The sequence below is a fragment of the Pelodiscus sinensis genome, chromosome 22 (assembly GCF_052426305.1).
Source record: "Pelodiscus sinensis isolate ZL-2025 chromosome 22, ASM5242630v1, whole genome shotgun sequence".
Lineage (NCBI taxonomy): Eukaryota > Metazoa > Chordata > Testudines > Trionychidae > Pelodiscus > Pelodiscus sinensis.
The window spans coordinates 11,717,144-11,741,463 of NC_143073.1; the positions used below are offsets into that span (position 1 = coordinate 11,717,144).

The following is a 24,320-nucleotide window of genomic DNA, read 5'->3' on the forward strand; positions in this document are numbered from 1 at the left end:
GTATTTTGCAGTGCGGGGAAAGGGCCAGCTAAAGGACAGATGGGTGGGGGAGGGAGTGTGGCCACGCTGCCTGGAACTGAATGGATCATTAACAAGGACTGCCCCCCCCTACCAGTGGGGAATCCCAGACGACAATGGAAACCAAGTGTCTGGGGACAATGACGTCCAACAACCGGTGCCCCAGAGGGAGCTGCGTTTCGCAAGCTGTGCACAGACTCCGCTGGAGAACCAGGGACAAGGAGGTGTAAAGAGCTGTGACACGTGGGGACCAAAGCAGACAATCCCTGCGACCAAAGGGGCACGAGATCAAGGCAGGGCGCAGAGGCAGCTGCAGGAGCTAAGCGGCCCCTTGGCCCCTTGGCACAACCTGGGGGCTTATGCCCAGAGCTGCCTCTGGAACTGGGTGTCAGCTGGGCCTGCTGAAGGATGGACCCAGGTGCCAACTCCCTGATGTGCCACCCCCACTTCAGCTTCTGCCCCACCACCCCCTGCAGCTGGCTCCTGTGGTGCCGCTCCCTCTGGAGAGACCCTGTGCACCTACTGACTGGTCCCTCCCTTCCCTGGTCCCCATTCCAGGAATCCCAGGGAATTGGGAAGCTGGGTTGGGAGCTGCTGTTTCCAGCCACAGAACTCCCCGCTTCCTCTTGTCCCCCTCCTTTTGTCCCCTTCCTGACCTCAGGTTGTCTCCAAGAACCAAGGAGAGGGGATAGTCCCCACTATCCTCACCTCAGGTCCTATTCTTGGGAAGAGGGACTCGGATTAGTGCTGCAGTAGGGTGGTGGATTGGAAAGATGCTCAGAGCGGCCAGTGTTGGGGTACAGTGGGGTGGTGGATGGGGAAGGTGCCTGACAGACCAGTGTTGGGGTGCAGTGGGGTGGTGGATGGGGAAGCTGCCTGACAGGGCAGTGTTGGGGTGCAGTGCAGTGGTGGATGGGGAAGCTGCCTGACAGGCCAGTGTTGGGGTGCAGTGGGGGGGTGGATGGGGAAGCTGCCTGACAGGCCAGTGTTGGGGTTCAGTGGGGTGGTGGATGGGGAAGCTGCCTGACAGGGCAGTGTTGGGGTGTGATGGGGTGGAGGATGGGGGAGGTGCCCTGACATACCAGTGTTGGGGTCCAGTGTGGTGGCGGATGGGGAGGTGCCCAACAGACCAGTGTCAGGGTGCGTGGAGTAACTCATGGGGGAAGTTCCCCAACAAGCCAATATTGGGGTGCAGTGGGGGATGGATGGAGGAGGTGCCCTGACAGACCAATGTTGGGGTACAGTGCTGTGTAGACATGCACAATGTTATTTTGAAATAACACCAGTTATCATATATATAGTAGCTCCATGTCTGTGACTCTGTAACGCTGAAATGCTGGCTGTTCCCTTTGGGTGGTGCTGTTGCTGAAATGCTGATGGTTCCCTCTGGGAGGCCCATGCTCCATGGGGAGCGCGGGGCCCAAACGGCGCAGAAATCAGCCAAGCGCCACGGCTGGAGAGGAAGGGGGGCAGGGCGGTGACGTACATGGCCAGGGGGCAGGGCGTGGATGAGCGTGCATCCCCGACGGAGACAGAGGAGAGCGGAGGAAACAGAAAGGAGGCGGAGAAGAGCAGAGACAGAATGAGAGGCAGGAGGGGGAGAAACGAAAGAGAGAGATGGAGAGAGACGCAGGAGGAGGAGGAGAGCTGGGGGGCCGGAGGCAGGTGGAGGAGGAGAGAGAGAGAAAGACAGAGCCAGAGACTGGAGGATCAAGAGAGAAGGGCGAGATAGAAAGGGAATAGGACGTCGAGGAGAGACCCGGAAATCCCGTCTTATGACGGGCTAATTGGCTAGTAATATATATAGTATCCCAATGTCTGTGACTCTGTAACGCTGAAACGCTGGCTGTTCCCTCTGGGCAGCGCTATTACCTCCTGCCGTGGCGCTCAGCTGACTTCTGCACCGCTCAGCCGGGCCACCGGGGGGGAGCCCAAACAGCTGCTTGCTCCCCCGCGGCAGCCTGGCTGAGCAGTAGAGGTCAGCTGAGCGCCACGGCGGGAGGCAAAGCGGAGGTGGGGCGGTGACATGCGGCATGGCAGTGGCTCCAAGCCCCGCCCCCTGGCCATGAACGTCACCGCCCCGCCCCCCTTCACCTCCTGCAGTGGTGCTCGGCTGACTTCTGCGCCACTCAACCAGGCCGCCGCGTGGGGGCAAGTAGCGCAAGTGACCGTTTGGGCTCCACGCTCCCCATGCAGCACCGGGAGCGCGGAGCCCAAATGGCCATTTAGGCTCCGCAGTCCCCCAAGTGAGAGGCAGGAGGGGGAGGAGAAGAGAAAGAGAGAGACAGAGAGAGGCAGGAGGTGGAGGAGAGCTGAGAGAGAGGGGGGGAGAGGCAGTGGGAGGAGGAGGGGAGAGAGAGAGAGAGACCACAGGCTCAGGAGAGACGACCGACATGGAGGACAGACCTGAAAAATCCCATCTTATGACGTGCTAATTGGCTAGTTCCGAAATAGTGCTGTTGTGCAGACGTACCCCAAGTGATTTGTGAGTGGTTCTGGGAGCAATGTGGCTGCAGGGCTCTGGTAACAGCATCTGGCGGGGTTTGCAGCTTGTTCCCGGTAAGGCTTTGTGAGAGACAACCCAGATTAGTGAGTTACGGGGGCACAGCTCGCCGTTCCAGGTTGTACCTGGGGATCTGTCACAGCCACGCAAAGGGTTTAGGCAAGATACTCCGACATTTACAGCTGGAGACAAACAACTTGCATACCACAGCATGTCATTCATGACCTCTGCTTGTTACCTCGGCTGATATTGTGCTCCAGGTGTCTTGGGCAAAATAGTTCCATCCCTCGCTTTGTCAGCTCCTCTTATCTGGTGCTAGATCAGGGTGGCTAATCTGAAGCGTGTCCCCACATGCCCAGTAGATGGCGTTTCCCCCGACTGCCTGTATCTGAGCCACAGTTGCAGCACTTTTGCCAAAGTCATGTGTCAGATAGTGAACATGTAAGCACCTGCTTTTGTACAGGACCTGACTTTGGTCCCTATCATTCAAGTCTGAGGTCTTACACCAAACCCAATGCTCCAAGCTCTCTCTTGCTCTCTCTTTCTCTCTACCACCTGACCCATGTACTTCCTTTTCAGTTGTAACCCTGTCGGCTCCCAGCTAGGAGGAAATGATTTTAGGATGTTGTGTTATAACTTAAGCAATCCTCTTGTGCAACATTTAATGGTTTGAATTCCAGCTCAAACAAAGACAGATATTCCTTCAGTGTGCTGGCTTCTTGATGGAACGATTATCCCTGTGCCACCTTCTGGCTTCAAGTCTCTCTGCTGTCCGCCAGTTGAAGATCTCCGTTTAAAAGATGGCTGTCTTGTCACAAACCAGTTCTACTAGCCAGATCCATGGAGAAGCATTGGAATTTGAGTTCATCCTCAAATTCAATTCTCATGCTAATGGACTCAATTGTGATGAAGGATGGTTGGGACACTACCAACCTAACGTTCAATGAAGGTGCAAACAGCTCTTTGCGTAGATTCCTGTGTCCGGAAGGATACTATCAATTGACTTTGATTCTTATCTGCTTCATTTTAACTACCCAATCTTCAGATACTTACTGATTCCCTCTGCCTTCCTGATTTTCTATTTATACCCTCTGCTCCCTGTTTCCCACTCCCCTCCTTTTTTTCCTTCCCCCACCCCTTCTCTCCTATTTATTTTGGGTCTGCACATCCTAAACTCAAAACTCTGGTCATCTGAAGAAGTGGGTTGTGCCCACGAAAGCTCATGATACCATTGTGATGTAGTGGGGGGTAACTTGCTGGGGCTGTGGGCGACCTCTGCTGTCTGTAGCACGACCCAGCAGGGCAGGGGGTGAGTCATTATGCAAAGGGGGCTCCAAACCTGTCTGACCAGCTACCCCCCAGGGAGAGAAACAAAGGAAGGTGGAATGCCGCCCCTGGCTGGGGGGGCAGGGCTGGAGGAGAGTTAGTTAGTTTCTGTCTGGGAAGCAGGGGGGAAGGAGCTGGGGAAGGTGCTGGGATTTAGGGGCCCAGCCACCCCCCATTTCAAGGGGGGGCACTGAGGCCTCCTAGCCCCAGTTCCTGTAACTGGATTACATCTGTGCTGTGCTGTATCCTGGAGAAGCAATAAACTCCCCCCATTCTACTGGCTGGTGGAGTCTGTTCGTGCCATTTCGGGGGTGCAGGAGATGGGAAAACCCCAACGCATCGTCACAACCATCGACATGTTTTGTTAGTCTATAAAGTGCTACCAGACCATTTGTTGTTTTTTTCTGTACAGACTAACTCGGCTACCCCCCTGGGAGCATTGTAGCTAAGTTCAGTAGTGAATTAACAGGTTAGTGTGGGTGTGTACAGCACTGCCCTCTGCTGGATGGAATCAAAATTACTGAAGAGTAAATCACACATTATGCTATGTCTAGACTGCAGGCTTCTTTCGGAAGAAGCTTTTCCAGAAGAGATCTTCCAGAAAAATTTCTTCCGAAAGAGAGCATCCACACTGCAAAAGCGCATCAAAAAAGCCAACTGCTTTTTCAAAAGATAGCGTCCACGCTGAATGGATGCTATCTTGCCTTTAAGCTGTGATTACTATGGATGGAGTGGCCACTGGGACACCTGTGCTTTTTCCTCTGTCCTCTTCTTTCGAAAGAACTCCCTTTTCCCCATCCACACATGCCTTTTTCTTAAAAAGCTCTTTCGCAAAAAGGCTTCTTCCTCGCAGAAAGAGGTTTACCAATGTTGGAAAAATCCCTCTGTTCTTTCGATTTTCTTTCAAAAGAACGCCGTAACTCAAGTTTTTTTTCGGAAAAAAAACTCTGTAGTGTAGACATACCCTATATTGCTAACAAGTCTCTTCCAGCTACGCCTCAGAAGTCTATGCTTTTGGAATAGGAGGATCTGAGCTCCACCTCCATTGACCCCAGGAAGTTCTGAGTAGCGACACAGCAGAGCGACAACTGTGGGTGCTACGTGGCCATAGATGTATTCAAATGCAGAACAGTTTACCCAGTGCAGGGAACACCACTTGGCTCTCCGTGTCGTACAGACGCTCTTGGTCCCGGGGATGAATGTGCTCAGCCCTTCTCAAGGGCAGTCCCACAAAGAGTTTTCCCTTCTCCCAGAACTGACTAGCTGCCCTGAGATTGGGAAACCCACGTATGCCTAGAGATAGACTCACAGATGTGGAGAGTAAAATTAAATGATATGATTGGCTCACCCGCCTGTCATTCATTCCTTGTTATATTGCAAGAAACATCTCCACACACTGATGCTAGGTCACAGCACCAACGCCCTGAATTCTAGGTGGCGGCAAAAGGTGCCCTCCCCTTGTGCACCCAACCAGTCCCCCTTCTCTGTGCCATGATTCACCCTATCCAAGAGTCCAGTCACTGCTGAGCTGTGGGCACTGCACACCTTGATCTCCCTATCCAGTTAGCTACAATCTTATACGATGTCCAATGTCATAATAATTAAAAACTTGCAGCACCCACCTGCACCCCATGCTCCCTTGCATTGAGCAAAGGATTCTGGGACACACTTAGGACCTTCCAACAATCTATCCCTGTGCCCTTTTGAGGAGGATGAGGTAGATGGCAACTTAACGACTGGCACAGAGTGATCCAGGATTGGCTGAGGGCCCCTCCGGGTAGAGTTTGATTGGGCCGAGGAGAAGGGCTCTTCCTGCAAAGGAGGCAGATGCCAGTAGCTGCGCATGTCCTCACAACAGTGTCCCTGTCCTGCTCAGATAACAGGCACTCTGTTCTTAATATACAGAGGGTTTGTCTACACTATCGGCTTTTGCCAGCAGAGAGTATGCAAATGAAGCACTGATTAGCATTTTGTCATGCTTCATTTCCATAATCTATTCGAGCTGTTTTTGTGCAAGGGGTTGTTGCACAAAAACAAGTAGTGTGGACGTTTCCTTTTTGCGCAAAACGGAAGCGGCTATACTGCTTCTTTTTGCTCAAAAACCCCTTGCACAAAAAGCATTGGCAGAAAATATGCTAATGACATCGCGACTCATGCTAATGAGTCTGTCATTAGCATACTCTCTGCCGCAAAAACTTGTAGGCTGTGTCTAGACTGCATCCCTTTTCCGTAAAAGGGATGCAAATTAGACATATCGCAATTGCAAATGAAGTGGGGATTTAAATCCCCCCCGCTTCATTAGCATAAAAATGTCTGCCGCTTTTTTCCGGCTCGGAGTTTTGCCGGAAAAAAGCGCCAGTCTAGACGCGGATCTTTTGGAAAATAAAGCCTTTTCCGAAAGATCCCTCATTTTCCGAGCCAGAAAAAATCGGCAGCCATTTTTATGCTAATGAAGTGGGGGGGATTTAAATCCCTGCTTCATTTGCAATTGCGATATGTCTAATGTGCATCCCTTTTACGGAAAAGGGATGCAGTCTAGACACAGCCATAGTGTAGACATAGCCAAAGGGTAGGGGTCGCTCCACTTGTCCCCTTTCCATGGTTTGGTGTACCTGAGTATTAAACTCCCCACCACGAGAGCAAGCAGGATCATCACAAAGAAGATGTACATGTTCTTGTTAGTCTTTAAAGTGCTACATAGTTCTGTCTTTTGTTTCAGCTAGACCAGACTAACACGGCTGCATCTCTATCACTATTCCTCATGTGGGAATCGTCATTCTTTTTGGCCAGCTTGACTTGACTGCTATTTGTCTGCCCTGTGGCCTGCTTTGGGGGCACAGGATGACACCATGAACTGTTTGGTCTATGGCCTTCACCACCAAGGTCCTAGCGGTGGCACAACAGACTACCTGTCAGTGCTCCCCTGTCTGAGGGGCCGTGTGACAGACTGCCCAACAGCGCTCCCTTGTCTGAGGCACAGTGTGACAGACTGCCCAACAGCGCTCCCAGGCCTGAGGGGCCGTGTGACAGACTGCCCAACAGCGCTCCCAGGCCTGAGGGGCCGTGTGACAGACTGCCCAACAGCGCTCCCAGGCCTGAGGGGCCGTGTGACAGACTGCCCAACAGCGCTCCCAGGCCTGAGGGGCCGTGTGACAGACTGCCCAACAGCGCTCAGCTGCCTGAGGGACTGTGGGATAGACTGCACTTGTCAAGGCACCCAAGATGTCCTGCCCTTGGTCGTTATCCCTGTAACAAAGGTCAGGACACTGTGCCTACTCTGCTAATTCCCACACCCATAGGCCACAATCCTGGTGACATATGGAGAACATGTGACCTCTCTCTGAGACCTAGGGAAAAAGAGAACTGCCACAGTCTACTCCACCCAGTATGGCCATTGTTATAGTCTTATCTGTATTTCCCAACTTGTGCTGTGTTTGTGAGTGACACCCCCAGAAAGACTGGCATCATGAGCGCTCCCTAGCCAGTTATAGTAGGAACTATAGTATATAGTAGGAACTGCCTGGCATATCGTTAAGTAATTTCTCACTATACTGTACATACATGCTGATTGGGAGCCAGAGCACTGGGATGCAGTAAGTGGGCTGTGAGATTTCTTTTTCATCTTCTCAATAACCCATGTGAGGGATCAGGGGAACAGGTTGTCACTGCTGAATGAACTTTGGTGTTTAGAATAGCTGCAGAATCCAGGTCAGAGAAAATTGACATCCGAAGGCCTGACACATGGGTGGGGATCCCTCACAGGGATCTGAGGAGGTCAGGGGTGCAGCTCACTCATGAGCCGTGATGACTTCATTACCTCCCTGGGTCTTACTCTCCGCGTCTGTAACATGGGCCTCACAGTGCCGCCTGCTTTGGCAAAGTGCTTTGAGATCTAGGGCGCCAGCGTGCTTCCTAAGGGCTAGCTGTTCAGAATGAGAGACATGCCTGATCCTGACTGGTGCTAAGACTCTCTGAGACCTCTCTGGGTCATAAGGCAAACAAATCACACCAACACCCCAGCCCACTTCACTTTATTTATTTGCATCACAGATATTTCTCCTCCCAGGGAGCAGGCCGGGCTGGAAGGGAGCAGTGTTCTTTACTGCGGCACGTCGGCCTTTCCAGACTCAGCGGTAGAAGAGCAGCACTGCGGATTCAAGCATCTCCTTGGATACGCTCCAGCCCCGATGGGTTCCGTAGCCATCCCAAGCAAAGGCAGTGAAATCTCCGCACTGAGCTGGGTTCCCTTCTGGGAAGAACCCTCCTCCACCTATGCAGTACTGGGGAGAGAACAGAGGAATTGCCAGAGGAGCAGAACAGGGACCCATCTAGCTGCTCTCCTGTCTCTAGACCGTTGCCAGCTACTTCAGAGGAAAGTGCAAGAAACCCTGCAATAGCCAGTTGGCAAAGAATCTGTCCACAGAGAAAGTTACTTCCTGACCCTCCACAGTCAGAGCTCAGCTAGTGCCCTGAAGCATGAGAGTTTAAATCCCTTCCTAACTCTTGTGAGAAGAAGCTCCATTGCTCTGGCTCAGGCACAGTCCCTTATACGGGTGCAGAAGGCCTGCAGATATCAGTGTTTGCCATCCCCTTTGCATTGGACAGACCCTCTGGTGCCAGGTGCTGTACAGACACAGAACAGAAATATGGCTGTGACGGGGTGTGGTCACAGACAGCCCCTCGGCGGTGCCTCCCGGGGTGCTGACATGGCCACTGCCACTTGCTTTTCTGCTCTCTGGGTCTCCTCACTGCCCGATCCTGCTGGGCCAGCTCCGCTGGTCTCCCCCAGCCAAGGCCCCAGGCTGAGGTCCCTATCCCCACCAGGAAGCAATACTGAAACTGAACCACTCCAGGTCCAAGGAGAGTGCACTTTAGAGCCCAGCCTCCTGAGAGAGCACTCCCCAGATGGGATCAAACCCCAAAGAATTAGGTAAGCCCCCTTTAGCAATGAAAGGGGGAATGTGCACACTGGTTGCCCCCCCAGGTAGCAATCGCTTACACTGGGTTTGATAGAAAATAAAAATGGTTTTATTAAGTTGAAGCAGCAGGATTTAAGTAGTAATAAGAGAAAGTAGCAGAGCAAAGTAGGTTACAAATAATCAAAAGAAACAAAACCACTCAGCTAATTCTCCACTGAAACCTCAGTGCAAACTCACCCTAAAACCTCTTTTCCATCTGCCACTCTAAACCAGGGCTGTCTTCCCCACCCTGGGGTCTCAGGCTCCTTCCTTCAGGTGCACCCCAGCCAAAAGACCCAGGTCTCTCCTTTCCTATTCCTTTTCTTCAGGAGTTGAGGCCCCTCCCTAGCAACCACTGCTCAGACTTAAGGACAAAAGATTGTTTAACAGTGGCTCATCTAGACATTTCAGGTAACACCCTCCATGTCTCCCATTCACACATTTGAAACTCACAAAGTATGCCCCGCTCCATGTGTCTAATTTTACACACACAAATGATTTATACAACAGAGTAAGATCAACAGAACCAGCAGATCATGACACAAATATCGATGGGTTACATGAAATAATTCGCTCAAACCACCTTTGAGTTATGTATATTCATGTCCATGAGTCCATTTCATAAACCATGGGGGGTGGGTCCATCACAATGGCCTTTACCCCAAGGAGCTGACAATTTCACCCTCCCACCGTGGCCCCCAAAGGAGATGTAACATCTGCCCCTTGGCCTGTCCTGGGGGATAGTTGCCCCCAAGGGCACAACTCTCCCCGCTGGCATCAGGAGCACAAACTGATCCCACCCTGCACCAGTGCAGAGCTAAGTGTCCTTGTGCAGCCGGCTGTGACAGTGACACTCAGCAGCCCCAAAGTTGATCAGCTGGCCCTTGCTCCACAGCTAACCCCACGCCGGCCAGATACTCACCGTTTCAGTGTTGCAGCCAGTGACTTTAACCCCCGAACACAGAGCCATGGCCGCCTTCTCATAATTAAATACACGGAACTGGACGTAGCCCGCGACGAATTCAGCTGGTGACAGAAAAGGAGAGGTCAGGATGGTTGTTTGTCATGGCGAGGTGGAGAGAAAAGACAGAGCTGTGATTCTAGGTGGTGCCTTTGAACTGGGAATGACCCAGGCATAAGGATAATGAACCCCACCCCTAATTATCAGGAATGGCCAGTGTCAGCTGGGCAGTTCACAGCTCTGTCACTTCCATGGCAGCTTTAAAATCCTAAGAGTAAACCTCATTGTATGAGGAATAACAGTTATGTCAAGAGAAGGGTTTTTTCTTGAAATAGCGCGGTTACACAGGGTGTTTTGTTTTGAAATCACGTGATTTCGAAATAGCGGCCAGATGCAGTTATGCTAATGAAGTGTGGGATATTTAAATCCTGGCTTCATTTACTATTTAGAATGCCTACTTTTGCATCCCTATTTCGAAATAGGGTGCAAGTGTAGACATACCCGAAATCAGAGATACTCAGACTGTGGCCTGCCAGCCACAAGCATCTCTTTCATGTGTCTCCTGCCACTCTTTGCACCACATGATATGAAAACACTGCATCGTTTTATAAATAACCAAGCTAAGTTATTAAGCAATCAGGATGCTCTTACTATGTTATTCACAAGTTATCAACTTGCACTAAGTTATTGATTTATTTATTGAGAGATTTAGAGAGAGAGACACAGAGAGGGAAACAAAATATTTCCCCCCCATGTGGTTAAAATATGGCTACAGGCTGCCCCTGACTTGCAACAGTATCAGTTCCAGGGATAGCATCGCAAATCAGGGGAGTTGTAACTCGAGTCCGCATTTATGACAGGTGTTGTACACTGTCATAAATGCAGGGATGAGGATGTAAGTCGGGGGGGTTTTGGCCCCTTCCACACTTACGGAAAAGGTCGTAAGTGCAGGGAGTCGTAAATCGGGCCGTCGCAAAGCAGGGGCCTCCTGTAGTCCTATAGTAAATAAAACCATGAATTCACACACTGATGGCTCTTTTGGGTAATGCTGGTGTGATGTAGTGTGGGGTACCTTGCTGGGGCTGTGGGCGACCTCTGCTGTCTGTAGCACGACCCAGCAGGGCAGGGGGTGAGTCATTATGCAAAGGGGGCTCCAAACCTGTCTGACCAGCTACCCCCCAGGGAGAGAAACAAAGGAAGGTGGAATGCCGCCCCTGGCTGGGGGGCAGGGCTGGAAGAAGGTTAGTCTCTGTCTGGTATCATGGAGGAAGCAGTCTAGGCAACAGGCTGGGATTTAGGATCCCAGACTCCCCCATATCAAGGGGGGCTGAGGCATCCTAGGCCTGGCCTGTTACCAGATTACATCTCTGCTGTGCTGTATCCTGGATAAGCAATAAACTCCCTCTATTCTACTGGCTGGTGGAGTCTGTCCATGCCATTTCGGGGGTGCAGAAGACGGGAAAACCCCAACGCGCCGTTAAAGCTGGTTGCTAATTTGACTTCTGGAGCACTGAGGTCTGAGTATCACTGCTCTAAAAGGAAATTCATGTAGACCAGGGACCTTAAATATCGGTTAATTGAATAGTCAAGTAACGTCATGAATTTTAGTTGACTATTCTATAGTCCCTGGGGGTGGGACCAGCAGCAGCGCGGAGTGCCAGGCAGGAGCTAGTCTGTGAGGGGAGCTAGTTTAAAAAACAGCTCCTCTGCGGACTGACTGCTTGTCACCCTGTGCTGCTGCCTCTGATAAAGAGGCAGCAGGGTGGGGTGGCAGCAGCCCCTGTCTGGGGAGGTGTGTGTCTGAGTTCCTGGACCCAGCATGAACCAGAACTGAGCCGGGCTGCCTGCCTGCCCAGCTCCTAACTCACTTTAAATGCAGAGCCACAGCAGGGGTAGGTCCCGGACCTTGCGGGGGAGGGTCAGTGTTAACTGATTAATCGCCTACAGTCACTATTACAACCCTAAAGTAGACTGAAAGAACAGGCCCAGGGCATAAATTCTCAAGGAGCTGTCCAGAACATAGCTCTGGAAAATGTTTTCAAGCCTCCTGGAGTTTTGAGGCTATGCTTACGCTATCAAGTTTTGTGGACAAATCCTGCCATGTGGTGCCAAAACAGTGAGGGTATGTCTACACTACCCCCCTAGTTCGAACTAGGGGGGGTAATGTAGTCATACGGAGTTGCAAATGAAGCCCGGGATTTGAATTTCCCGGGCTTCATTTGCATAAAGCCGGCCAGCGCCATTTTTAAATGCCGGCTAGTTCGGACCCCATGCCGCGCAGCTACACGCCGCACAGACTAGCTAGTTCGGATTAGGCTTCCTAACTAGCTAGCATTTAAAAATGGCGCCGGATGGCTTTATGCAAATGAAGCCCGGGAAATTCAAATCCCAGGCTTCATTTGCAACTCTGTATGACTACATTACCCCCCCTAGTTCGAACTAGGGGGGTAGTGTAGACATACCCCAAGAGTGCACATACTGCAGTGAGACTTGTCAGAAAAAATGCCCAGTTTTGGTGACAAAAAGCTTCCCCCCCACAGGAAATGCCCCCCCCCTTTATTGTCAATCAAGAGCCAGTGCAGACACTGCTGTTTCTTCCCCCCTCCCCCCCCCCCCCCCAGAACTGGCTTCTGCTAGTATTCCACAAGGCCTGCCCTGATGGCTCTGCTCAGTGTTTGATCTCTGCTGCCCTGCAGGCATGATCCTTCCCTTTTCAATGCTGAGTGAGCTGCTTCTTTTGGGGAACAAAGAGAAAATCGTTGGCGTGCTCCTGTTCTGCCCTGCACTGGAACACAGCGGCAGGCAGACGGCTGCTGCAGGGGACGGGGAGCAGGCTGCGGTATTGCTTTGACATTCCTCAGCCTGGAGAACTCCCAGAATTACTCATGGTGCCGCCCTCAGCTGAGGAGACTGCAGGAGAATTCAGAGGGAATTGCAAGATGTACAGGGATCAGCTCTGCCTTCCCCCACTACAGCCCTGTGGCATACATACCCACAATGCATTGCTCACACTACTGATGATGGTGCCCCAAATCTGGACATGATCTGCCAACAGAGAGAGCAAGTGGGAACCCAGCTGGTGAGTTTTGCTTTGTCAACTTTTGGGTGTTGACAAAAGTTTTCTCAACAAAACTTGTTAGTGTAGACATAGCTGTAGAGTGCTGGGGAAAGCAGTCCTGGCGGGAGGGGTGGGAAAGTGTGAAAGAGAAGCCTCCAGGAAATACTCTAAGAACTTAAGGCTGGGCAGAGAAGATCCGTGTGGCCAAAGAGACAAAACACGCATGCTCACTCCCAGACTTACTTTGGCTGTTTGGAGGGTAATAATTGGCGGTTCGCTCAGCATCACCATAGTCATAGACAATGGGCACGACGGGGCCATTGTTGGTTTTGCAGACGCCGGCGCCGTATTTCACTGGGTATTTCTAGAAGACAAGCAGAGTGAGCACCCAGTGCCAGCTTCCATCCCTGCCAGGGCAGCTCCAGCACAGACAGGGCAGCCTTCCATGACATGAGCTCGATGGGTCGGAGTTCTCAAACTTTGTAATACCGTGACCCCCTTCTAAGTTACTTGTGACCCCCCTGGAGAGTTGGGACCACAATTTGAGAAACAATGCGCTGGGTGATTTGTTCAGCTAGTCCCCCAAGGACCAGCCCCAGGGCACAGGAGTGATCCCAGCAGTGAGCAGGGGAATCTGGCAGGTCGAGGTGCTGCTTGGGCTGGTTTTATCCCAGATTATTTGAGGCAGGGACGACTGTTCTTTTCTGGGTCTGTGCAGCATCTAGCACCATGGTCTCTGTGAGATCTGCTAGGGACTGGCACATGCAGGAACCTGTGCCCAGTAACCTCCCCCACAAGCTCCAGGGCCTGGGGCAGCGTCAGTCTCTGTGGCCGGTTCAGCCCCTCGGGTCCCTAGTTTGAGATGTTAACACCAGCAAGTGGCTGATATTGGCCAGCTCACCTCACACCAGATGGTCAGATTCTAACAGGTGACATTGAGGGGAAGGCTCCTTGTCCCATTATCAGCCCCTGGAGCTCCCAGCCTGGAGCACTTGTAGCATGTGGATAATTTACCTGGTCCAGCTCCGCAATCTATATTGGGACCAGCAGAGCCACCCAGTCCCTCCCATGCCTGCCACTCCAAAGCCCCCAGCTGGGCACCCTCACCTGGTAGAGTTTGAAGAGGTTCCCTTCTTCTGCAGACAGGAAGCCTGTTTCGGTGTGGTACCGCAGGATGGACCTGGTCTTCCATTCCTTCAGGGGTGTATTGTTGCTCACGTGCCACACAGACAGGTCCTGGGCTTGCAGATCATAATAACCTGGGTTCTGAGAAGCAAGAACCCAGCTGAAACTTCTCAGCCACATCCTGGGCACTTATCCGTCCACCATCCCCATCACCAGGGCATCAGGGCACCTCACCAATTGTGGCGTACTAATCCTGACAACCACCCTTCAAGGCAGAGAAGCACCATTCCCACTGCATGGGGGAACTGAAGCATAGTGACTAGGTGACATGCCCTAGGTCACATAGTGGGCCTGTGGCAGGGTAGGGAAGACTGGATCCCAGGGCTGCCAAGCCCTATGCTAGAACCTGTGTCACTGGGCCCTCCTCTCAGCTAACCCCCCATTCCAGTGTCCCTCACTTCCCATTGACCATGGGGATGGGGACCCCACCTTGTAGTCGTCGCTGGTGGCGCCCACCGCGGAGCCGAAGGTGTTGTAATTGGCCCAGTTGCCGTCTCCCTCGGGGTAGTTGGCGTTGCTCCCCTGCTGGCTGGACCAGCGGTCGCCCTCCGTGCACTTCCCGTAGATGTTGTTCTCGTGCACGCTGGCCACCAGGGTCCAGCCGCCCCCATTGGTGGTCATGTCGCAGAAGGTCTGGTAGGTCTCGCCATCCTTGGTGCGCAGGGTGTAAATCCCATCTGTGGGTGGGGGGGGAAGGCGGGAGAACCGGGCTGGTCAGCCAGGGCCAGGGAAGGGGGAAGGGCCCTCTCAGAGCCAGCCACTAAACGGGATACAGGCCCCGGGAAGGAGCTTCTAGTGGCTGCAGCAGGGCACAACCCGGAGTGGCTGGAGCAGGACGGGACCCTGCACCCGGGGGCCGAGCAGCCAGAGTCCCAAGGACACTGAAGCCCCCTTGGCAGCAGAGAGCCAGTGTAATCACAGGGACTCCCCCAGGACGGGGCGTCAGGGCCTGAGCCTTTCCACACACAATCTGTGGCACCTTAATGATACCGGGGCTGTTAAAGCACCACAGCCCCCCAGTGCAAACGCAGCTGAGACTGGTTTGAATGGGCCGTGTACTGGGATGGCCATTGCCACAAGGGGAAGGGGTCGAGGCTGCCCCTGTCTCAGGCACCTTTGTCCCAGTGTAGCTGGGATCACACTGGGGCTGGATTGGTATCAGTGCGGCAAGGAAACCTTCCCCGACCCCGCCCAGTGACACCGGGACAGTCGCCATGCGCAGACCAGGCCTAAGTGCAACCGAGAATCAGGCCAGGGGGCAATTTGTACCATGGAAAGGCCCCAGGGCTTGTTTGGATCCCCCTGCCCCTCCTGCCGCCTGTGTCCCCGCCCTGTGTCCCTCTCTGGGCCACAGCCTGCGCTGACTCGGTCTGGGGGGCCGCACGATGGGTGGGACAGAGCCAGGGACAGAATCTGCCACCCACTGGCTACACCTCATTGTCAAAGGTGCTGAGCACCCTCCTGGCCTGAACAAGCACAGGTGCTGAGGGGCTCAGCCCCAAGAGCAGCCTCTGGCCTCCCTGTCTGAGTCCTGCCCCCATCCCTCCAGCTGAGACTCAAGCCAGGGTCTGTGGGGCAGGGAAGCGGGAGGGGGGAGGGGAGATCTTCAGAGACATGCTCTGGCAATGGGATTTGGGCACCTCTGTGGCACGTGTGCCTCTCAAATTCTCTGCTGGGTAGATCAGCCAGAGCCCAACGAGGCAGCAGGCGCCCCCATGTGCTTTTCTCTGCCAGCAGCTGCCTGGCCTAAGCAGCAGGGCGCTGGCCCAGAGCTGAGGTCTTGTGTCGCTCCTGCCGCAGGGAGGGGCCCCCTGCACATGGCTTAGTGCACAGCATGCCCCCCGCTTGCCCCAGCCAAAGGGCCCCCCCGCTCATTGTCAGTCCCAGCCCTGCTGGACCCAGCCCCTAGATGTGCTCAGAAGGAACTGGTGTGACACTCAGCACAACCAGGCATGGGGTTCCCTGGTGCCTGGCAGTGAGGTTCAGCGGGCAGCTGTGTGCTCCCCCCCCCCCCCCCAGTCGTCATGGTCTATAGCTAAGGGGTGGTATGTCCTGGGGACGGGGTGTACGCTCACCCCAAAGGTGTTCGAATTATGAGTAAAACGTGTTCACACCAGCTAGACAAGGGGCTGCGGGGAGATCTTTTATTGGCCCCACGTGGGCTGGGGAGGGAAAGAGCAACGGTCAGGCCTCACAGAGCTATTCTGGGAAAGCCTGGCTCGAAAGCTTGTCCCGCTCACCAACAGACATGGGCCCAACAATAGACATTGCCTCCTCCACCGTTCTGCATGAAGCCCGGACTGACACGGTTCCAGCCAGGCTGCATTTAACCAGGATGGGAGGGGAGTTGCCAAACAGGCTTTCTCTGGATAAAGGAAAGGGGCCGAGGCCTCAGATCAGCTCTGGCCAAATTCAATGAGTGATTCATCTGCAGGAAGAGCTTCTTTACATTGTAAAAATCACCACTGGGGTGAAGACGGTCTGACAGCCCCCCCCCCCCCCCCCCCCCCTTGCAGCAGGAAATGGAGCAGTAGCTGGGTTCCCTGCAAAGGGCTGTTGAGCCATACAAAGAGGCACAGGCGACAGGTGCCTGCGGGGAGGGGGTGCAAGGAGGGCCACCCCAAGGGGCAGGGAGGGGGCCCAAGGGAGCACCCATTTATCAACTAGAACTGCGGGCTGGAGCCGGGGGCTGAGCTCAGTGTCTCACAGTGCTGGGTCCCCGCCGCAGGTTGGCACAGCCAGCTCTGGGGATGCGACTCCCAGCTGTGCTGATGGGCAGGCAGGCGCCTTGTGCCCTGCCCACACATGCCCAGGTGCCTCTGAACTGACTGCACCCAGCTGTGGCCTTTACACTGCCTCTGCAGCAGGCCCCCAGTAGAAGCAAAGCAGCTTCTGGCAGGTCCTGGGATGCCTCCCCTCCCCCCACACGCACACTCACCTCCAGCTCCCTTCTGGGTGGATTTAATTTCCTTGCAGCTCCGGGGCAGGCCCTGGGAGCTCTGGTCACCCTGAGAGCAAGACGAGTCTTCCCAGTTGTCCAGCAGCTGGCGGATGGCGAGTTTCAGGTCAGGGTCACAGTTGCCCTCAGCTGCACAGGGATTACTCGGGGTTAGTTAGGATCTTTCGCTGGCCAGAACGGCAGCGCCCACCCTTCTGCAGCATCGCCAGCCCACGAGAGCAAAATCATGGGCGAGGGCTCCCCAAATCAGGACTTTTGCCTCATAAACTTGAGTTGGTTTTGTTCTTGAAAGACCAGCTTGTGTTTTTCAGTTTGTCTTTTGTGAGCTGGCTTCCCGCTGCTCCTCCCTAGGGTTGTGTGACAATTAGTGCTTCCTACGCTCCCACATGTATCATGGAAGAGGAGATTCATCCCTTGCTACAGGAGTTCTCAGCCTGCCCCCATCTGCCCAGCAATTCACACTACTCCCTGACCCCCAAATCAAACCTGTCTTCCCAGTTCCCACGTGACATCTGCCCCACATCTGCCTGTTGCATCAATTCTGTTTGTCTCCCAATCTCCAAATTAGTTTAGTCCAGTGCTGTGCCTACTCCCTATCCAACCCTGCCCCCAGTTGCACATCTGTCCTGCCCCTATTCAGCCCTCAGCCCCACATCTGCTCAGATCCTCTGCCCCACCATTCTCACCTCTACTCCTTCTAGAGAGGGGCTAGGTTGCAGACCTGGCTTGTGTGGGAGGGGCTGGAGGCTCAGGGCTTTGAAAAATCAGTGTGTGTGTTGAAGTGTCATTTGGAATGAAGATTTTTCAGACTGATTTTGGCTGCACATCTCAAAACAGCTGCAGTCCCTTGCGGTGTTTCAAAACTGGCCCCCAAAATCACTCGTACTTTTGAAACTCTTGGCTTCAGAAGGGAAGTTTTTCTACTTAGATTGTGAGTTCTTCTGGACTGAGGCTCTCTGTTCTGGATTCGTACAGTGCCTGGCACCATAGGGGCCCAGCCCAGGACTGGCTCACCGAGGCTCTACCTTAGCACCGAGGAACACAAGTAATACCTTCATGCCCCTGAATTTGCAAATTTTGGCTCCAGAACATGGACAGAAGAAATTCACTGGAGCAGGTTCCTTGTGAGCTAGGGGTGGAAGGAGCTTGCCTGCCTGTTGGGATCTTTATTGCCTCCCTTGTGTATCAGCAGAGCCTTCCCTGGCCCGGCCCTTCTCCGTGCGTATCACGGCCCTGACCCAAGAGGCAGGGTCAGTGTTGGGGTGAATTATTTCCCAGATGAGGAAAACGAAACAGCCACTTACCGCAAGGGGCTGCCCTGGTCAGGGGGAAGAGGAGCAAGAGGACAGCGAGTTGCTTCATTGTTGCCTTTGAAACAGAGAAAATAGTGAATCAGCTGCTTAATAGTTGGACATGAACTAGTTAATGTTGGGGGATGGAGTCTCCGCCTCAAATCTCCTGATCCCAGGGCTGCCCTGGCTCTCTGCCTAACCTGCCCATGGGCATTAATACCAGGCAGCCCTAGAGTTCAGTGGGGGTTTTCCTGAGTGGGGAGGGGGCCGCTCTCTTATGAAGTGTGGCTCAGCTTCGGTAGGCAGAGAAGGGAGTATAGGGGATCATGATGCCGGTAGGGGTCACAGGGGAAGTCCAAATATAAAGCCCTCCCCCGGCATCTCCTTTGGGAACTGATCCTCACAGCAGCCCTGTAGGGTGCACGGGTCTCATTATACCCATTTTACAGGTGGGGAAACGGAGGCAGAGTGGGCCTCACCTAAAGCCCATTCAAGTCAATGGATTGCCTCCCCTGGCTCCAATCGATGCTGGGATCAGGTCCAGAGCAGAGGATAGAGGGGATCAGTACCCACCAGCCCTTCTCAGACTTTTCTAGGTGTCTCTCTTCTGGCTCTGTGGCAGAACCGACAGCACATTTCACTCATGCTGAGGTATCTGCCTGCACGCTGCCCGGGCACAGCTTCCTGCGCCCAGCCCACGGACCCTGCAGCACAGCTACCCAGGGCTAAAGGCAAGTCAAAGAGCTCTTGTGGTTGAGCCTCTGATTCCGCAGAGCTGCCTTCAACACCCCCGACCCCTCTGCCAAGGACTCACTGGGCAGGTGATGTGCGCTCTCTGGGCTCAGCTCCCCAGCTGTCCAACAGGGGTGAGAACCAACTCTGCTTCACCGGGGTGCTCTGAGGACAAGTCCATTGAGTGCCACCTGGCAGCTAAAGAACCCTGCTGCCGGCACCACACTGGCTGGGCATCACGGCCCACGCGGAAATTCAGCTCTCTCTCCGTTGTCCAGTGCAGGTGGCCTCGCTGCAAGCCAAAGCCGGGCTGCTGAAGGCTCTGAGGTTTGGCTTGAGGTGGTGGGGAAGCCACGTGTCTTCCCCTAGTGAGTGTGACCCTAACACACATCTGGGGCACTGAAGGGTCCTCCCAGGGACTGTTCCAGGGCTACTGGGCAGAGATACTGTTTAAATGAAACATAAATAGGAAAATTCCTGCTTTCAGCTGAGCCACTCCCTTTGGGATCTCACCTCAGTGTGCCGAGCTGCTGGGCAGCCAGACGGGCGGAAGCGCTTTACAAAGCATTGTCCTCCTTTGACAGACATAGAGAAACCAACAACGTCTTGGGCTTGTTAAAGCTACTGTTTGTCGTGTCGACCTATCACCACTGTGGCTACACAGAGTAATGTCCCAAGGGAGGGGAAGGGTCAGGACTCACCTGGGGTCCCTAGTTCCCGTGTCACCGCAGCATCTAACGGCAGAGTTCAGCAGCAGAAGCGTCTCACTAGAGAGACGGACTGTTCCTCTGATGCGCCACGTGCACATCCAACCTTTTAAAGGGAGGGGAGCCACCCAATCAATGCAAACACAACTTACAAACACCAGAACTCTCCAGACAACCAGCCCAGGCGCTGGGAGGTTTCCAGTGAAAACAATAAACAGGGTCAAATCTAGTTCATGTTCCAGGTACCTCAAATTATTGACCCACCTCTGCCAGTCCAGCTGGAAACTCCGTGTTGACGCAATAACATATGGCAGGCCAGACATTACTGCATTATCACAGACTGTTTGCAAGCTGTTTGCAGCTCAGTGTTGACTTAGGTGGTGGAGTTGAATGGTCCTGAAGAAGCCAGCAAGGAAGCTGAAGCTCCTTAGATCCTACGCTGCTATAATGTGAAAGCAGGAATTTCGCTGTTTAGTTTAATTGAAAACCACTTGGCTTCACTCCCACCTTAGGCCAAATCTCAGAGCCATCAGCACCCCGGCTTCACCCTGTGAGCGTTCTGCAGCAAGGCCACCTGCGCTGGGCACTGGAAAGAGACTGAGCTCCCCATGGGAGCAAAGCCCCCACCTTCTGCGTGGGCCGTGACTCCCAGCTGGCAAGGTGCAGGCAGCAGGGCTCATTAGATGCCAGGAACACAGTGTGGCCAGTCCTTGGTTACCCCAGAGAATAGACAGTTGCAGCACGGTCCGTCTTGGTCAGCCCAGAGCATGGAGATCTCTGATTCCTCATGTGTCCCAGGCCAGGGGCATCTCCTGCAGCCAGCAGCCCTCCCTTCATGTCACATGGGGCCCCTTCCATCTTTTGTTTCTGTTCCCATGAAAACATTGTCACCTGACCTGCCACCTTAGCCCTTTGTTCTCCAGCTGGTGACACCTGACTGGCTTCCTGCAGAAGCTAGCTCCTCCATGGTTGTTAATTGCTAGGTGCCAAATGTCTGGGCAACTGGAGTGGCCATTGTCTTCTTGTACTATCCCTGGGCATGGGAGTCCAGGCCCCAAACCACCAGGCACCAGTCATGCCTCTATCTCTGACTCTCTGCCAGTGTAGACGCGCTTTTCCGGAAAAGACTACTGGGCTGTCTACACTGGCCCTTTTCCAGAACAGTGTTCCGCAATAAGGACTTATGCCCGAGCGGGAGCAGAATAGTTTTTCAGGAAAAGCGGCTGATTTTGTACAGTAGAGCATCGTTGCTTTTCCGGAAATTCAAGGGCCAGTGTAGTCAGCTTGCAGCTTATTCCGGAAAAGCGGCTGATTTTCCGGAATAAGTGGCCCAGTGTAAACACAGCCAACATGTTCACATATGATACTAAGCTGGGGGGTAGGTACAGGGGGTCTAATGACCGAAAATTGGAGGACTGGGCCAAGACAAGCTCTGAGGAGGTTCAACAAGGACAAGTGCAGAGTGCTACACTTGGGATGGAAGATTCCCACGCGCTGCTACAGGCTGAGGGACGACTGACTAAGTGGCAGATCTGCAGAAAAGGACCTGGGGATGACAGTAGAAAAGAAGCAGGATACGAGTCCGCAATGTGCCCTTGTTGCCAAGCATTGCCGGCAGATTGAGGAAAGTGATTATTCCCCCTCTATTTGTTACTGTTGCTCATAGGACAGGAGGGGAAAGTGAAGCCGCGCTGAGCTGCTGGGCTCTTTAGCTCCTGCCTGTGTGCAGGGGAGCAGAGCGGGAGGGGCTCTGCCAGCTTCCCAAGGGCTGAACTTCCAGGGGGCTAGTGGAGGGTCTCACATCGCAGCAAGAGGCCTCCTGCCCCAGCTGACATGCCGCCCCTCGTGCCGAATCATGACAGCTGTAGCCATGTTGCCATCATGGTGCTTCGTCTAGGAAGCAACTGTCTAGGAAGGAGTACGGCAGAAAGGGATCTCGCGCTCGTAGTGGACCACAAGCTAAATATGAATCAACAGTGTGATGCTGTTGAAAAAAATAGCAAACATGATTCTGGGATGCATGAACAGGTGTGTTGTGAGCAAGACACGAGAAGTCATTCTTCCGCTCTACTCTGTGCTGGTTAGGCCTCAGTTGGAGTATTGTGTCCAGTTCTGGGCACCGCATTTCAAGAAAGATGTAGAGAAATTGGAGAGGGTCCAGAGAAGAGCAACGAGAATGATTAAAGGTCTAGAGAACATGAGCTATGAAGGAAGGCTGAAATAATTGGGTTTGTTTAGTTTAGAAAAGAGAAGATTGAAGGGGGACATGATAGCCGTTTTCAGGTATCTAAAAGGGTGTCATAAGGAGGAGAGAGAAAAATGCACCTTTAAAGCCTGTTTCACACCCTGGCCTCTGCAGCAGAAGAGCTTTATGGACTTGAGAGCATGAGACAGGGACCAGCTGGCAGGCCTGGCTCGAGTGGGAGAGGGTGGAGACTCAGGATATGTCTACACTACTCTCCTAGTTCGAACTAGGAGGGTAATGTAGGCATGCCGCACTTGCAAATGAAGCCCGGGATTTGAATTTCCCGGGCTTCATTTGCATAAGCGGGGAGCCGCCATTTTTAAATCCCCGCTGGTTCGAACCCCGTGCAGCGCGGCTACACGGGGCTCAAACTAGGTAGTTCGGACTAGGATTCCTATTCCGAATTACCGGTACACCTCGTTCCACTTCATTTGCAAGTGTGGCATGCCTACATTACCCCGCTAGTTCAAACTAGCGGGGTAGTGTAGACATACCCTCAGCGCTTTTGAAAATCTGGTAACGCATGTTATGTAGGTGTCTTGGTGGATCAAGATTTTCAGACTGAATTTGGGGGCCCAACTCTATGCCAATGAAGCCCCTTTAAAAGTGTCTCACCAACATTTGGTACTGAGACTGTCAGCTCTTTCGGGCTGTGTGTTTCTTTCTGGGATGCCCTGGTCAAGGGGAAGAGGAGCAGCAGGAGAGCAAGTTGCTTCATTGCTGACTTTGCAATAAGAAAAACAGTGGATCATGGGTTAATAGCCAGGCCAGGAAGTGGCAGGGCTCCTCCTCAATCCTCCTGCTCCCAGGGCTGTGCTGGCTCTTTGCCTAATCTACAGTTTTCACCTCTGAGTGTGGAGAGTGCATTGTACCCATTTTGCAAATGGACCCCTCCCTGTGGCAGGAGCGATATGATACCTCAGCTCTCTGCAAGCGCCCTGCTGCTGCTTAGGCCCGTGCCCAACAGCTTCTGGCAGAGAAAAGCTTGCCAGGGTCCAGCTGATCGTCCTGGCAGAGAATTACAGAGGCACAAGTGGCACTGAGGTTCCCAACTCCCATTGTCCAGTGAGTTTCCCGGAAAATCTCCCCTCCCTTCCCTTCCCAGAGCCCAGGATGAAATTCAGCTGGAGGATCAGTGTGCAGGACTCAGGAAGGCCAGTGGCTGCAGCTAACATCAAGGCACCTTGGACAATGTGGGGGTAGCCAGTGGGTAGCAGATTCTTTGGAGTCCACTGACTCCAAAGAGCTTTAGATCAGGCTCTTTCCGCCTCAGTTTCTCCATCAGCAAAACATAAGAACATCAGAATGGCCACACCGGGTCAGACCAAAGGTGTGTGCTCATGATGCTACTTGCATTCCACCCGGGACCCTGTACAGGCACCATAGTCCCCAGTGCTCCACTCCCAGCCTGTCTCCCCAGAGCTTCCCACCCCGCAAGCCATTGCTGAACCACCAAGGGGCTTTCAGTGGTCTCTGAAGAGGAAAACTGCTCTGCACGGCCAGTCCCTGCCACCTCTTGCAAACCCCCACTGAGCGCAAGGGCTGCAGGGTCTTGGTGCCCTGAGCAGGAATGTTTCCGCTGGCTCCAGGCTGCACTGCGATCTGGTCCAGAGAGGGGAAGTGCGGGGATCACTACCTACATCACTGGAGTGCCAGGGCAGAGGAGAGTAAACCGTGGCCCCACCCCAGCCAGAGCGCCGGAGCCGAGTGGGGTAAGCCTTGATACCCCAGAGCCTTTCCCAGGCTGGCTCACTGAGTGGAGGGAGATACACTCCCAGAGGTGAGTTTGGATACAACGTTGGACAACCGAGGCCCACCTGTGGCGACTCCCCTGTTTGAAACATGCCCACTGCTACGTGACATCACAGAGTAACGTCCTAAGGGAGGGGAAGGGTCGGGACTCACCTGGGGTCCCTATGTCCCGTGTCACCGCGGCGTCTAACGGCAGAGTTCACCAGCCAACGCTTCTGACCAGCGAGACTGTTCCTCTGACGGGCCAAACCCAACGTGAACCTTTTAAAGGGAAGGGAACCAATCAATCAAAGCAAACACCGGAACAGTCCCAGCACTCCGCCCAGGGGCTGGGGAGAAGCTTTCCAATGAAAACGATAAACAGGGTCAAACCGAGTTCATGTTGCAACTGCCTCCATTCATTGACCTTCCTCGGCCAGCCAGCCAGGAAACTCCGTGTTGATGCAATAACACATGGCAGGTCAGACATCACTGCATTATCGCAGACTGTTTGCAAGCTGCAGCGAGCGGAGTGTTGACTTAGGTGGTGGAATTGAACAGTCCTGATGAAGCCAAGGCGGAAGTTAGCACAGAGACCAGAAAGTTACATCTCGGTCAGACCAGAGCACAGAGACCCCTGACTCC

The 24,320-nt window shown here is 53.6% G+C and overlaps 1 protein-coding gene across 2 annotated transcripts; it reads right to left on the reverse strand.

Moving 5' to 3' along the window:
• Positions 1–7,868: 7,868 nt before the first annotated feature.
• On the reverse strand, positions 7,869–23,986 carry LOC102450134 (intelectin-1a-like). Of its 2 annotated transcripts, XM_089772544.1 has the most exons (9): positions 23,850–23,986; positions 19,694–19,805; positions 18,273–18,336; positions 16,948–17,097; positions 14,439–14,686; positions 13,932–14,090; positions 13,068–13,188; positions 9,728–9,831; positions 7,869–8,127 (listed from the first exon to the last, which is right to left on the reverse strand). In XM_089772544.1, the coding sequence occupies exons 3-9, from the start codon at positions 18,328–18,330 to the stop codon at positions 7,975–7,977; spliced, it is 993 nt and encodes a 330-aa protein (XP_089628670.1). In that variant the 5' UTR covers positions 18,331–18,336; positions 19,694–19,805; positions 23,850–23,986; the 3' UTR covers positions 7,869–7,974. The 2 variants fall into 2 exon arrangements, with proteins under 2 accessions (XP_089628670.1, XP_089628669.1); XM_089772543.1 differs by lacking the exon at positions 19,694–19,805 and having other exon boundaries at positions 23,850–23,984.
• Between the last annotated feature and the right edge of the window lie 334 nt (positions 23,987–24,320).

Excerpts from the sequence above, each read along its gene's own strand:
- LOC102450134 (XM_089772544.1), bottom strand. The coding sequence starts at position 18,330 with ATGAAGCAACTCGCTGTCCTCTTGCTCCTCTTCCCCCTGACCAGGGCA. Across the intron at positions 14,091-14,438 it reads CCACCAGCGACGACTACAAG|AACCCAGGTTATTATGATCT; the intron begins GTGGGGTCCCCA and ends CTTGCTTCTCAG. Across the intron at positions 8,128-9,727 it reads CTGGCTGCAACACTGAAACG|TACTGCATAGGTGGAGGAGG; the intron begins GTGAGTATCTGG and ends TTCTCTCCCCAG.